The following is a 15,674-nucleotide window of genomic DNA, read 5'->3' as shown; positions in this document are numbered from 1 at the left end:
TTTCAAAAATCTTGTGAGTTTGTGTTTTAGAGATTTTCAAATTCATCCGTTTCAAAAGAATTCAACCACCTGAGTAAGGATCATCTTTTTCTCATTCGGTTTTTTTATAAATATATATACATTTTTTATTTTCTTTTTTATATATACTTTATTTATTTTCATTTTTTAACTTTATTTTTCATCAATTTGATTTATTTACCTTTTTACCTTTTGTTTTCTATTTTATAGTGTATATATAGAGTATATTAGAGTTTTTTATGTTTTTTTTTCATATTTCTTTTCGTATTATATTTTAATTTTTTCATCTTTTTATTTTTTTTGTATTTTTAATTTATATGGACCGAGTATTTTGAAAATCTTCCAAATTTAAAAAGCATGCACTTCCTAAGCCATTTTACAATGTAATATACAAGAAAAACCGATACTTATAAATGAAATATATAATATAATTCCTACATAATATATGAACTAAAAACACACATGACTATTTGGTTTCCTAAATGCTCAATTTTTACTTTGCAAATCGTTGAGTCCATTCTGCAGCTAATGCATCATGTTTACTTCTGTCTACCAAGTACAAATGAGCAATTCCTGGAACTTAGGTTTATCTGCAACAATTGAAAAACAAAATTATCAACTTTATCTAAATTTCAGATTTTTAAAGATGCTAAAAGATTATAATATAACAATTCAGATAAGGAATTTAAGGATTAAACTATAACAAAAAGAATGAAATACATACAAGGGTTAGGGTTGGTGAAGATTGATCTCAAAACAAGCAGCACCTTTGAAATTATTAAAGCACGACTCCAACTATTTTCTTCCAAGATATCCAAGCTAACATTGCCTGTTGAATCTACATTGCAATGATATATTCCAATGATATATTCGTGTTTTGAAATACAAAAATAAAAACAAATAATTGGAAACAAATAAGAAAAAAATATAAATATGAAAACATTAAAATATAATACGAAAAGAAATATGAAAAAAAAAACTAAAAAAAACTCTAATATACTCTATATATACACTGTAAAATAGAAAACAAGAGGTATAAAAGGTAAAAAAATCAAATTGTTGAAAAATAAAGTTAAAAAATGAAAATAAATAAAGTATATAGAAAAAGCAAATAAAAATGTATATATATTTATAAAAAAACCGAAAATAAATAAAGTATACAAAAAAAACAAAAAATAAAGTTAAAAAACATGTGGTGTAATTTTTTGCAAACCTCAGGGACTAAAATTGAACATTTTAGGACTGATTTTGCAAAAAACTTAACCAAGTTAACCATAAAAATCGTTAAGTGGGCTAGAGTAATAATTCTGTGAAAAAGTTGTGGCCATAGCAATAATAAAAAAAATATTAGAGTTTTTTCCAATTACGGGTTAAAAAATTAGGGCTTTTATAATATTAACCCCTTTTAAATCAGTCGGCTATGTAAGCGCTTACCTATCCGTTAATATCATTTCCTCTTGTATTTACTGCATGTTTTATCACCAAACATCTCTGAAACAAATCAAGGCATAGAGAATGTTCTTTTCCTTGAAGTTGCATAGAAATTGCTTTCATTTGATCAGTACATAAAGAGGGAAGAACATCAAGAAGGTGGTTAAACATTGAAACTTTTTTATGTTTAAAGTTATACCTTTTGGTAATTAAGTCAAAAAATTTACCATATTGTGCATCCAAATTGTAGGGTACATACCATGGGTCTAATTTAAAAGTATATACTCCTTAATTGAGCCATATCTAACACTCGAAACTTAAGAAAGCATGTCACATTTTGGTAAATTTTCCCAAAAAAATGATTGGGGCTAATGTTGTCACAAGATAAACATCGACTTGGGTATTGAGGAATTTCCCACCATTTTCAACGGTGAGTAATGATACATACCCCAATAAGCTATTAGTACTTCCATGTACTCAAGTTGCAAGATTATCTTGGCTCTTCAGTCTTCAATGAAATGAAATGAAATGAAGGTTTTTGCCCTTTCGTAAATTTTCCCAAAAAAATGATCGGGGTTAATGAAAAATGACTTCAGATGCAGGAGGACCCACACAAGCATGCCATAAATGAAATCCCACATCAATAAAATAAGTAAGTAACTAATTCTTGTATATTTTTTTAAATGACAAAAATCTTTGTAACCTATGAATGAATTTAAGGACCATGAGCCATATTGCAATATATATGCCTTGACCCATCTCTTGTTGTATGTCATTTTTGTATAAGTGTAACTTGGTGCATTATATTCTTCTTTGTCCCCATAGTCCTAGCATGGAAGTCACCCTTTAATGCATGTTAAAAGGGAAAAAAATGACAATTTCAAAGTACCAGAAGTTGGAACACAAATCGTATTCTTTAAAGTCTTGATTATCTCCTAGATAGGGGCGGACGAAGGATTCCGTAGTACAAGCTTCATTTCCACAGCTTAAAACAACAGAACGACTATAAACAATTAAGAATCTCAACAGTTAACCAAAAAAGGGACCAATTTTTTCCTGATTCTTGCTTTGTTTAGAAAAAAAAACCGTTATTCAACTATAATTTTCAACTAAAATCGGTCATACTATAAAACAAAAACCCTTTCCACTTCATTCTATCTGAATCTGCCTCACCCAAACCCCAATTACCAAGTCTAAACCAAAAAAACCCAAAACAAAATCCACAAATAAAAAATAAAAAAACTAAATGATAACCTACGATATCATCTTTGAATGTCATGTCGATTAAAAAATTGGCCTCAAAGAGAAGGTTTGAGGCAGCATAAGGGAAACAAAAGCAAATAAGAGAAAATTAAATGTAAACACCAAAAGAATTACCTCTAAAATCAATGCTTTGAAGAAGATGAAAGTCAGGGAGTATGCCCAGCAAGGTCAGCCGCCCCAAATGCATGGTCAGCTGCCCCAAATGCATGTGGACAACGAAATGAAGATGTTAAGAGACAAAGTAATATCTTGAACATAGAACGCCTAATTTTTATAAAATACATTCAACTTAAATAAACCCTAAAACTGGTTAGTTAGATTGTTCCTCGTATGACTTTCTATTTCAAACTCAACCAATAAAAAGAGTTGGATGGAGGATGGGGAGTGATGGTATACATGGGAGTGGAATCCGTTCAACTCCATATGCATTTGAAGAATAGAAATTGTTAGAACACACACGTCATATCAAATTTGTGTGAACATTGAGCCATAGTCCAGCAAACGAAAACAACAAAACAAAAAGCCCTAATATTTTAGCTTCGATTTGGGGGTGTTCCTGGAAAACTTTTTAAGTCTAAAAGATCTTTTTGTAAAAGTTCTTTTGAGGAAACAAAAGCCAAAAGTGGGTTTTAAAAAGTATTTGGGTAGTATTTTTTGACTTTTGAGTGTGATTTAGCTTTAAAAGTCCAAAAGTTACAAAAAGTCACACTTTCTTGACTTTTGAAAACTCATCATTTTCTTCTTTACAAAAAGTTATTTTGAAAAAAACTTTTGCATCATCCAAACATCTTTATATCTTTTTAGAAAAGTTAAAAGACAAAAGTCATTTAAAAAGTTTTCCCAAACACCCTCAGGTCGAAATTACTCACCCAAAGCATTTTCTAGAGAGAGCAAAAAATTCGAATAAAAAGAGAAGAAGGAGACGAAACCGGTATATATTGAAATCAATATAAAAAGATTACCTTGAAAAACACAACAAGAAGTGACGACTGGAGCTCTATTAAGAAAGTGACTCGATACAGGGAAGCATCGTCGGCGATACACGTTTTATCGACGCTTTAAACCAAGTAGTAGGTGGCAAGAACCTTAAACACCACCGTTAAGAAAATACACCGCCAACTATTAGGTCGTCCGGTATGGTTGCAACAGACAGGTTCGTGGTCTAGTTGGCCACGAACCACGACCATGCACACCATCCCGGTAGCTAGTGGTGGTTCGTGGTCGTGAGGAGTCGTAGTCGGGACAACAAATGCAATCGGAAAATATGATTGGGTGTAGAGTAACGACCATATTTAGGGTAAAAATCTTTTTTTTTTAGTCTTACTATAAACAACATTAAACCACCTTTGTAAATACCATACATATTCATTCATTTTATTCATACAATTCTTTTCTCTTCTTCTCACAATCACACACTTCTTTTGCTTCATAAACTCAAAGCTAATGGCTCCTAAAAGGATGAATTGGTCAGAAAATGAAGAAGAGAACTTAGCATTATCATGGGTAGCTGTTTCAGAAGACCTAGAAATACCTCCTAATTTTTGGGTAAAAGTTGGAAACGTTTTCCATGATTTAATGGGTTGTCAAAGTCGTAATTTTGATGAAATATGTTCCAAGTTTCGCGACATGAGAGTAAAATGCCTTGAATTCAATGGGATTTATAATTTTGTTATAAACAACGTGGACGAAGGCGACCCGTTTGTTGTGGTCATGCACAATATGAAGACACAAAACACACGCCGTTTAAACACGTCAAAGTTTGGCGAAAATTGAAAGAGTCCCCAAAATTTAGTCATTAAAAATAACGGTTAAAACTAGTTTAAGTTCTTTTGTGGTTGCATTTTTATGTTTTTTTTATTATTATCTTTTTTATTTTATGTTGTGTGTTGTAAATTAATGTAATCTTTATTTCATTGAATAAAAAACTAATTTAAAAAAAATATATGTTTTATTGTGTTTGTGAATTAAATTTAAATAAAAAAACTACTTTAAAAAAATATATGTTTTATTGAATAAAAAATATGTTTTATTAAATAAAAAACTAATTTAAAAAAATATGTTTTATTGTGTTTTAATGTATTTTTGAATTAAATTTAAATAAAAAAAATGAGGTGGAGAGGTGTGTTTAGTGGTAGAGAATGTGGTGCTGATGTGGCACCCACCACATATGTGGTATGTGGTGGGTATAACGGATGATCTTATGCCTCAACGTGAAGTCAGTATGACCGCAAGAAACACCCGGAAGAAAAACCCACCACCAAAGTCTTCTGCTTCATCGTGAGATCAGGCTGACCGGAAGCAAGTAGGTAGGAAACTTTCATCAGCAGGAAACGACGTTTCTAGAACCCCAGTATCAAGCCAGCTTACCTCTAGATGACAGACGCGTGATTAAGGCAGGCAAGAAGCCAGCTAACATGGAATCACGAGGGATGGTTGGTGGTACGTGGGCATCTTAACCTTTTAGAAAAGGGTTTCACACACACACACAAACATATATATATATATATATATATATATATATATATATATAGGAGTAGGTTGTTTTGTTTCTTATATTTATTGTGTTCTAGAATGCACCAATAGGAATTTAGTAAATCAAATAATTATTTAATTAAATAAATATAGATATTAAATGATTTCCATAATTATATGTATATTAAATGATATCTATAATTATAATTCTCTTTTTATGGAAACTAATTAAATCTCTCATTAATGTGAGCAATAACATTTTTTCAGAATGAATTCGCATCTAGGTTTTTATATATGAATTCGTATTTTGTTTCAGGACTCAGTCACTTAAAATACAATAAAGTTGCATGGAATATGAAGAACGATAGTGTATTCTACTAGAATATACTCTCATTCTGCTGGAATACACTCTCATTCTTCTAGATATGAATTCATTCTGAAGGATTTTTATTGTTGACATTAATGATGAATTTAATTAGTTTCCATAAAAATGAGTTATAAGTATGGATAACATTTAATATACATATAATTAATAAAAAATTCTTATTGGTGCATTCTAGCACACAATAGATATGAAAAACATTTGAACCTACCTCTCTCTGTATGTGTATATATATATATATATATATATATATATATATATATATATATATATATATAGCTAGGTTATTTTGTTTCTTACATTTATTGTGTGCTAGAATGCACCAATAGGAAATTTAGTAAAATTAAATAATTATTTAATTAAATAAATATATATATTAAATGATTTCATAATTATATGTATATTAAATGATATTCATAATTATAATTCTTTTTTTATGGAAACTAATTAAATATGTCATCAATGTCAGCAATAACATTCTTTTATATATGAGTTCGTATTTTGTTTCAGGACCCACCCACTTAAAATATAATAAAGTTGCATGGAATATAAAGAACGAGGGTGTATTCAACTAGAATACACTATCATTATGCTGGAATACACTCTCATTCTTCTAGAAATGAATTCATACTGAAAGAATATTATTGTTGACATTAATGACGAATTTAATTAGTTTTTATAAAAATGAGTTATAAGTATGGATAACATTTAATATACATATAATTAATATTAAAAATCATATTGATGCATTCTTGCACACAATAGATGTGAGAAACATTTGAACCTATATATATATATATATATATATATATATATATATATATATATATATATATATATACCACTAAGTGTTTTTCAACCTAAATCTCATTGAACATGTATAGCTTTTGCCTTTTTGGACTTTGACAAAAAAATAAAAAGTACATGCACCAAGGACAGTGAACTGTTCCGAGTTTTTTTCCTTGTTTAGATTAATCTTAAAGATGCTAAAATATACAAGCTTATAATCAAGAATTAGATAAGATACAAAAATCAATAAACATTTGACATGGTTTATCAGTTACCCAAAAATAAGGCTATTACACAATCCACTTCTCTTGTGGAGTAAACCGCAGACTTTTATTGAGCACTATCTACCATAATAAATGAAAATATTATTGCCACATGTCACATTCTCATTCATTTTGCCACATGTAATTTTGTGGTAATTTTAAATTAATTTTTATTCCACATGTCATTTTATTGTTTTTCCATTTTATTAAATTCCACATAATATTAAATGTAATAATAAATGCGTATCAATTTCATTTATGAATTTTTCTTCTAATTTCAAAATTACCAAGTTAAAGTTTTATTAATTTCTTTTAATTATTTATGTAGATTATTTCTATAAATTTAAAAGACAAAAAAAAACACTTGAATTTTTATAATTCAATATTTTTTTTTCATTTTTCTTATAGATTCAAACTTCTTAAATGTTTAGAATTTTATATTTAATTTTTATTTTAAATAAACCCATGTAATACATGGGTCTCACACCTAGTTAATTATTCAATGACGTTTTTCATATGCATAACAATCAAGTATGTATATATGTTCCACGCGAGAATTGAAATCTGGACTTTAAGGAGAAAACACAATATCTTATACCACCGGACTTCTAACTCAACACTATTATTTAGGTGTTGTTATCACTCATTCATGTGAAAGGTTTATGTTTCATTGGAGATATATATGAAATTAAGATTAGTTTGAAAGTAAATTAGATTTATCTTCCCAAAAAAAAGCTGAAAAAATGTCGGTTAATTTATAATCTTAACTCATTTAGACTATCTACATATAAAACAAATCCTGCCCGATTTTCTGTTAAAAATTATTATCTCTCTCTTTTTTTTTTCTTCCAAAGACACACGCAGGTTTTGTGAAGACGGAACATAGTAGCTTCAAGTCTATGTTTTTATTATATACTTTTGATGTTATTCAAACTATGATTAGAATACAATATAAACAATATATTATTAATACAATGATTGTTGTTGCTTTGATTAATGTTATTCAATTGTTGTGATATTGTACATGACGTCCTCCGCCTCGAACGTTTCTGCCGTCTCGGTTTGGGGGTGTGACAGAATGAAGAAACGTATTAATTACAGTTTACTATTACATTTATTACATTTAATACTTTACATATATAAGTGTATAAACATTTTGTAGCTTTTTTAATTCTAAAAATTGAAAAAACTTAGAAATTGACACGTGGATATTATATATTTCAAAAATATGATAAAATGACAAGTGTCAAAACTTATGAAAGATTAACAAGTGGAAAAATTATTTTTATTTATTAGAGAAGATTTTCTCATGTTTTTTAGGGTGCTGGTGATCCTAAATGGGTACAAAATTTTCTTTTCAAAAATGTATGTGCTTATAAGGTCATTTTTACTATTAAGGTAGACAAATTCAATATGTCGTCACACTATGTGTGTCGTTTTACTATAATTAAATACTACAATGACATAAAGCATGTTGATAATTGCTTTAAGATTGCTCCCACGATTGATAACAGTACAATTGTTCTAACAAATAATGAAAATTATTATATAGTCGAATATGAATATGAATCTTTGTCTAAATTTTCTGATTATGAATGGAAGCTGTCAGACCTAACATTATGGGGACCATGTATTGATTTTATACCATCAACAATGTCAACAATGGTAATTATAACTCTTATTTTGCTAATTTATGTTTATTACAATTGGGTTTTTTATATACATAAGATGCTTGTCATACTAAAGAAAATGATGGTCTTCAAACATGTATATATGTTGTAAATGATGTGGAAGATGATGGAAGTGAGAATATATGCGTTAATTATTATTATTTCTATAAAGTTTGCTTATGTTTTTTTGGTATGTTTCTTATTATTGTGATTGATATTTCAATTAGGTTGGTCATGAAAGTATTAAATATCATAATTGTAACACGCCTACCTCTATCTATACTTTAGAAGTTGTTGAAGACATTCAAGTAAGTTACAACATATTGTTTATATTTTCTATTTTCCTTACGCTATGGAAATATTTTTACTTCATCTGTTATTGTCAGCTATTTTTCTTCTATTACGTTTATTTCTCATGATTACTATTGTTGTGATTGTATTCTTACACTTAGGTAGCTTTTGCTAATATAGAATTTGATTTTTTAGAAGAATCATGTATCAGATCCTCAATAACACCAAAGAAGCATCGGCTTCAATGGCTGTGTTAGGAGTCTACTGATGATGATATTCCTACTTGACTTTAAATTGATTAATCTTCAGATTTTGCTTTTCGTTTTTAACTTAATATCATTTCATTGTATGTTACTCGATTGTTATGGTAGTTATTTTATGGTCTTTTTTATGCTTTTTTCATTCACATGCTATTTATTTGGGTAGATTTTTCATTCTACAATGCACGATAACAAATGATATAACTATGATATAAAACAACTTAAATGTAGTGGCCATGGAATGGCTAGTGCAAGAAGTCCTCAACTTCCAATGCTTTTTACCAACCATCTATAATTTCTTATGGTAAAAAAATATTCTCTCAAATCAATACATCAAAAAACTATATCTACAGAATATACTATTTGTTCTTAATTCTTATTCACCATCGTATGAAACAAATGAAGGGTATTATCTATCTGAAGCTCAATAAGGGGTTTAAGTACAAGTTTCTTTTCCCTGTTTACAATAAGAGGTATAATTTTCTTTTAAAACCGTTGGTCAGTAATTCTCAACTTTTTTTAGATTCATAGTTCTAATTTTTAGAATTAAGCTAAACATAGAATGCTAATTTCATTTTTAAACCAAAAATAGCATGATACTTTCATTTTTAGCCAACAGTAGCACATGCCTTTTACTTTTTAACCAAAAATAACATTATACTTTCATTTTAAATAAAAACAAATATTATGTTACTTTCATTTTAAATAAAAACAAATATTATGTTACTTTCATTTTTAAGCCAAAAATAACTTGCTGATTTCATCTTTAAGGGAAAATATGCATATTAATTTCTTTCTTTAGACAAGAATAACATTCTATTTTTATTTTAAGCCAAAATTATTTCGCTACTATCATTCTTAATCCAACAATAGCATGCTACTTTTAATTTCAAGACAAACAAGTTTTTGACGCTTTGCCTTCTCCAGTCATTGCTACTGTTACTTCAGTCAATATCAAGTTTTGTTAAACTCATTTGTATGAAGTTGATAACATTAAAGAAATGGTTCCTTTGTAATTGGATTTATAACTAAAATTATTGTTGTTATGTTAAGTCTCACAGTTAATCATTATCACCATATTTTATGTACAATGGCCCAGATATAATTGTCTTTGATTTTTGCATGTTATTCCTTCTTCGTAGGATTTTACAATTATGCCCTTTGTGTTATATGACTAATCTATGGTAGTTTATTTTTAAATTTTGATAATTAATTATGGTTGTTATTTCTTTGGGTTTTGGTCCAAACCGATTTTGAAACCCGAATGTGATTGTAGTTGAATTTATAGTTAGGCTAACTGCAATGAATGTAGGTTGGTATAATGAAAAAAAAAGTTTGTATAGTTGGAACAAAAGAGCAATATAAATACAAAAAAGACTGAATTTCATAGTATATCTTTCCGCTTATACTAAGTTTTAGTCCCTCGAGTTAGATACAACATAAAAATGACCCAAAATTTGTTATTCTCACCAAAAATAGCAATGTACTTATTGTAGTATCTAAGTATATTTTAGGCAGCTTACAACATGTTTACCGTTATTATATGAATGATATTAACTATAACTAGGTAGGTTTGTCATTATAAAATGTTATAATGGCAACAAATTAAAGTATGATGCTAGAATAGGCAATAAATATATTTTTTTTTATAAATTTACATAACCAACAATCAAAAAACTTTTATAGAATTATAACCATGATATACATATATTTACAAAATATAATTGTATTATATTATTTGAATATCATCTTGACAAGTTTATTATAGCCACCCATGATCATGTTCTTGGCTATCAAATTCAAAACAACTTTATATGAAAGATATAGCTATAATTTTATAGAATTTTCAAAATACAATGCTATAATGGGAACTAATGAAAGTAGGATACTATAAAAGAAAGTAAAATCGATCTATAGTTTTTATATCGGTCAACCAAGCCACCGGCCGGATATAACACTAGTTGTTTATGTGGAGAGGTGGAGCTGAGATCTATTTTGAAAAAAATGTTAGATATTTTATTGATGTAAGCTTAAGGTAGTGACTCGCCATGTTCTTACCACGAATTATTACCCATGCGCTTAACTCTCTCTCTCTCTCTCTCTCTCTATGTATATATATATATATATATATATATATATATATATATATATATATATATATATATATATATATATATATATATATATATAACAATATGATATTTTTTTTAATCAACAATCAAACAATAATATAATTAAACACAAAAGAAAAAAAAATATATTAATCGGATGGAGATATGAAATAAGGATGAAAAATCTAATTTGTTTAAAAAGAAGGGGTTTGAGAAGAATAGTCGCATGCATATACTTATTTAAAGAGGTTGGTTGGATATCCAGCCCGTTTTCCAGAACATTGACAAATATAAATGCCAAATTAACATAATTTTTTATCCAATTTAAGGGTGGCTTATGTAACTCAAAAAGTGGTTTATTTATTTATTTATTTATTTCTAAATTTATTTTGGGCAAAATTGCTTATTGACAATACCAAACAATATTTTAGCCATGCCAAACAACATCCCTCCATTTTTACTGCTAAAACCACACCAAACCATATTGTGTTCAAATTTTCTAAAAAACAATGGATTACTGAAGCAAATTCTTCATTTTCAGAGTGTTATCTTTCAATGTTTCAGCCATAAGAAAGTCAAAATACAAGTTTATATATTCATAGTTTGTTCCTCTAAATGCATTCACATCAACTATAATAAGAAAAAACAGCAAAAATAAGATCCCAACTTTTACTAGTCATCCAATTTTGATTTCTTCTTAGGAACCATAGTGTCAACCTCATGCATCTGGTCATCCGATTTTCGCTTCTTGAAAGAAACCGAAGAGGCAGCCTTAAGTATCTGCACCAATAATAACCACAATCTCTTAAACACCACCAGCCTCCATAAATTAATACTGATATGAAGATGAAATGAGAAAAACAATAATACCTTAGTACTGAAAGCACGAAAGCTCTCCATATAAGACCTTTCATGTTCACTGTCTTTCCATTTGAATGCTATTGTACCATGACTACCATCCATATCAATATGTGCCACCACATTAAAGATGCCTGCAATTTCAACATAATAACACTCTAAGCATGTTTTTTCTTTAGCCTTCTTGAAACAGAAGGGCTATATATGTACTTACATGGTTCATTAAGGAGAGGCAAGACTCTGTAGGTGGCTGAAATACGTCTCAGAACATCTATAATCTCATTCATGATTTCTTTATCACTCTTCTCCCTTAAACTTATGAAGATCATAAACCATTAAAATGACATGAAAACAATGCATCAGTGGACTCATGTTTCAGGAATATCTTACCCTTTTTCAGCAGCTTCACAATCAATCTCATTTATGATTTCTTTATCACTCGTCTCCCTTAAATTTATGAAGATCACAAACCATTAAATTGACATGAAAATAATGTATCGGTGGACTAAAGTTTCAGGAATATCTTACCCTTTTTCAGAAGCTTCACAATCAATCTCATTTATGATTTCTTTATCACTTTTCTCCCTTAAATTTATGAAGATCAAAAACTACTAAATTGACATGAAAATAATGTATCAGTGGACTAAAGTTTCAGGAATATCTTACCCTTTTGGAGCAGCTTCACCATCAGTCGCTATTATGAAGTTCCAACTCTGAAGTACTTCATTGGTGGCCTTAGTTATAATCAGAAGTTCAATCTCATGCAACCTCCCAGCTTCCAGCCATTCTTTATAAACCCCATTTTAAATGCAAATCACATAAGCAAAATACAATACAAAGTGTATTAAGATTAGGGAAAAATGTTATTAACAATACTGAAAGTTTACCGGAAATCTGCTTATCAAGCCTTGATAAGTATGACTTAACACCCCTTTTCTTAGAAATCAACAATTGAAGTTCATGTTTCCTCACTCTTTCAAAAGTTTCTTCAGGATAAACACCGTTAAGGTGCAGAATACTACACATTTTTTTCCAATCGAACACATAGAAATGAGAAAACTACATCCATAGAAGGAGAAATCGCTAGCAATTCTTACCTGTTTGCTGCATAACCTGAAAAGAAGGTGTATAATTAAAGATTTATGGGTGTATAAATACAGATTTATTAGCATCAATAAATTAGTGGTTTAAGGAGACGTCAACAAGAAACAAGAGCTTTTACCGAAATATTCGCACACAATGGCTGAGGATCCACGGAGAGTGATTATGTTTTTGCTTGCAGTTTGTGAACCCATTGTTCAAAAGATTTCTTAAGTTTCTGTGGGGAATTTTATCAAACAGGTTAAGTGCACGGCATCAAGCTAAAGTTAAATGGTGAACAATGTCAGAAATTTGATTTGGAGCTCAGGTTTCTACATAATCCTAGAGTACGTTGCTAGTGGAAGCTTAGCTCACGTAGTTTCATTAGAGGCAGAATAAACATAATTTCTGAAATCGATACGTGCATAACAAACAGCTAAATCTAAAATCTAAACCATTCTTAATACACAAAAACTACGAATAAATTTTCAATCACCTTTCTAAATAAGAAAACTTCGTTGAATCTAGCTCTGAGATGAGCTAAGTACTCGAAAGAAGAAAGAATGAATGAATGAGGGGAGAGAGAAGGAGCAACGAAAACTTTTTGAGTCGCAAAAGTAAAAATGAAATCGAACTTTTTACTAAAACTTCAATCTGCAAAACTAAAAATGAAATCGAACTTTTTACTAAAACTTCAATTTTTTAATTTGTTTGTACTTATAATTTTTTTTTATATTATTTATCAATGAACTTAATTTTTGTGATAAAAGGGTATCATTACGACTGTTATTATATGTCATAAGTATAAATTTTGCAAACTAGAAATAAGCTCATTAGAAAACTTTAAAAAAAAAAAATTAAATCTGAACAAAAATACAAATTGGTTTCTTCATAATTTATTATATTTTTTTAATATTTTATTTTAATTATTCTCATGATCAGCCGGCCCATGGCACGTGCATCAAGTGCCCATGGCACGTGCATCAAGTGCCCATGAACAGCCCCAAAATTTTATAGGGCCGAATTTTTTTATAGTATTTTTAGTAGTGTATACTCATTTAATGGCCCAAAAACAAAAAAATAGGCTATTCTTTTCATTTGTCGACTGCACGCAAGCAAGAAGGGAGGTCGAGCGGGAAGAAATTTCAGGAAAAAAAAACGTTTGGGTTCTTCACTGATTACGCTGCAAGCATGGGGCATTCATTACAGAGCAACGATATTATTGATCTTTTGATTGCTTATTTTATGTTTTATCCATCGATTCCAATCACCACGAGCAATCAACATAATCTTACTTCTTTATTTTTCTCAAAACTCTGAAGCAAGTCAAGGCTTCAAGCCCATCAAGCAACGATTTATTCACAATCAAAGATCAAAGGTTTTGAAATTAGAAGGTTTCGATTTTTGAAATTAGAAACAATCTACATACAACAATCTGAGGTTTAGACATTCGAAATTAGAAGGTAACATTACGGCAATTCTTATTTTTTTCATGGATTTCTTATTTGTTAATGCTAATAATAAGTTCTTAGTTTTATATTTCTAAATTCTAATCAGATTTATTTTTCTTCGCATATTCTGCTTCCAATCAATAATCAGTTTGACAATTTCTAAATTTCTAAATTTCTAAATTCGTTTATGATTTTGAAGGTAGTTTGTGAATCTAAATTCGTAAGACAGAAGTCAAAAGAAACAAGGAAGTGAGGAAATTAGTTTCTAAAATTTAAAGGTACAAGCAAATTCCGATTTCTTTTTTGATTTCAGGTTTCTGAATTCGTTTTTTGGTTTGTGATATTGAAATATATCATGCTGATTTGGAATTTGGATTATGTTTTTTTTTTACAGTTTTGATACCCTTTTCTGGCTTTCTTGTTGATTTGAAGAATTGAAGTGTTGAAATTCTAGAACCAAGAAGAAATCTACAAATCACAAAAAAGGTCTTTTCTTTCTTTTCTACAATTTGCAATGCCTCCTAGATTAAAAAAATATGCATCTGGATATGAAAAACGTAAGAAAAAACAAAAAAAATTGAAGACGATAATAAAACTCAAGCAGGATCTATTGATAAGTTTATAACAAAAAAAAAAAACACAAAACTTTTCGAAAAATGATACACAAACTGTTAATGAAGCTATTCTTGATGATAATGATAATGTTGATGCTAATGTTAATAATAATGTTGATATTAATGATAATGCTAATGTTGATGTTAATGATAATGTTAATGTTAATGTTGATAATAATGTTGATTTTCACACTTTTGATATATTTGATCCAAGAAATTGGGATATTCTTGATTCTAATATGATAAATATTTTAGCATTGAAAGGTCCTAAAAGAGATTTATCCATTATAAAAGGTCCTAAAGATAAATATTTAAGAAGATTTCTTGCAACATATTATACTAAAACTTTACTAGATGGGGAAAAATGTGATAGATATTGGTTTGTTTATTCTAAAGAAATTGATACAAATTTTTGTTTTTGTTGTAAAATATTTCGAAAAGGGTGTGGAAAAGGTCAATTAGCAAATGAGGGTTTTAGTGATTGGATACATCTTAACACTAGAATTAAAGAGCATGAAACAAGTATGGAACATGTTAAAAATATAAATACTTGGTATGATTTACGTTTAAGATTACAAAAAAAATAAAATTATTGATAATGCGGCTCAAAAACAATTAGAAAAAGAAAAAGTTCATTGGAGACAAGTTTTGTTGAGAATTATATCTATTGTGAAATTTCTTGCTAAACATAATCTAGCTTTTCATGGTACTAATGAGAAAT

The 15,674-nt window shown here is 28.8% G+C and overlaps 1 protein-coding gene and 1 long non-coding RNA gene across 8 annotated transcripts; both read right to left on the bottom strand.

Annotated features, from left to right (window-relative positions):
• Window positions 1–407: 407 nt before the first annotated feature.
• On the bottom strand, window positions 408–3,262 carry LOC145092979 (uncharacterized). Of its 2 annotated transcripts, none has more exons than XR_013702695.1 (3): window positions 1,453–3,262; window positions 743–856; window positions 408–608 (listed from the first exon to the last, which is right to left on the bottom strand). It is a non-coding gene; the product is annotated as an uncharacterized LOC145092979 (long non-coding RNA). The 2 variants fall into 2 exon arrangements; XR_013702696.1 differs by having other exon boundaries at window positions 2,827–3,262.
• Window positions 3,263–11,464: 8,202 nt separating this feature from the next.
• LOC145092977 (mitotic spindle checkpoint protein MAD2-like) lies at window positions 11,465–13,540 on the bottom strand. Of its 6 annotated transcripts, none has more exons than XM_079030990.1 (10): window positions 13,385–13,540; window positions 13,031–13,126; window positions 12,906–12,921; window positions 12,696–12,826; window positions 12,475–12,595; window positions 12,337–12,393; window positions 12,199–12,255; window positions 12,023–12,123; window positions 11,821–11,942; window positions 11,465–11,730 (listed from the first exon to the last, which is right to left on the bottom strand). In XM_079030990.1, exons 2-10 carry the CDS (start codon window positions 13,101–13,103, stop codon window positions 11,623–11,625), a joined length of 786 nt encoding a protein of 261 aa, XP_078887116.1. In that variant the 5' UTR covers window positions 13,104–13,126; window positions 13,385–13,540; the 3' UTR covers window positions 11,465–11,622. The 6 variants fall into 6 exon arrangements, with proteins under 6 accessions (XP_078887116.1, XP_078887118.1, XP_078887119.1 ...); XM_079030992.1 differs by having other exon boundaries at window positions 12,023–12,117; XM_079030993.1 differs by having other exon boundaries at window positions 12,337–12,384.
• Between the last annotated feature and the right edge of the window lie 2,134 nt (window positions 13,541–15,674).

Source organism: Lactuca serriola, chromosome 3, assembly GCF_051521515.1.
Source record: "Lactuca serriola cultivar US96UC23 chromosome 3, Lser_US96UC23_V15, whole genome shotgun sequence".
Classification (NCBI taxonomy): domain Eukaryota; kingdom Viridiplantae; phylum Streptophyta; class Magnoliopsida; order Asterales; family Asteraceae; genus Lactuca; species Lactuca serriola.
This window is presented reverse-complemented; position numbering and strand designations above follow the sequence as displayed.

Bases quoted from the DNA above. Each gene is read 5' to 3' on its own strand.
- LOC145092977 (XM_079030990.1), bottom strand. From the start codon at position 13,103: ATGGGTTCACAAACTGCAAGCAAAAACATAATCACTCTCCGTGGATCC. The intron at 12,256-12,336 runs GTAAGATATTCC...CATAAATTTAAG, and splicing joins TGTGAAGCTTCTGAAAAAGG to GGAGACGAGTGATAAAGAAA. The intron at 11,943-12,022 runs GTAAGTACATAT...TTGAAATTGCAG, and splicing joins GCCTCTCCTTAATGAACCAT to GCATCTTTAATGTGGTGGCA.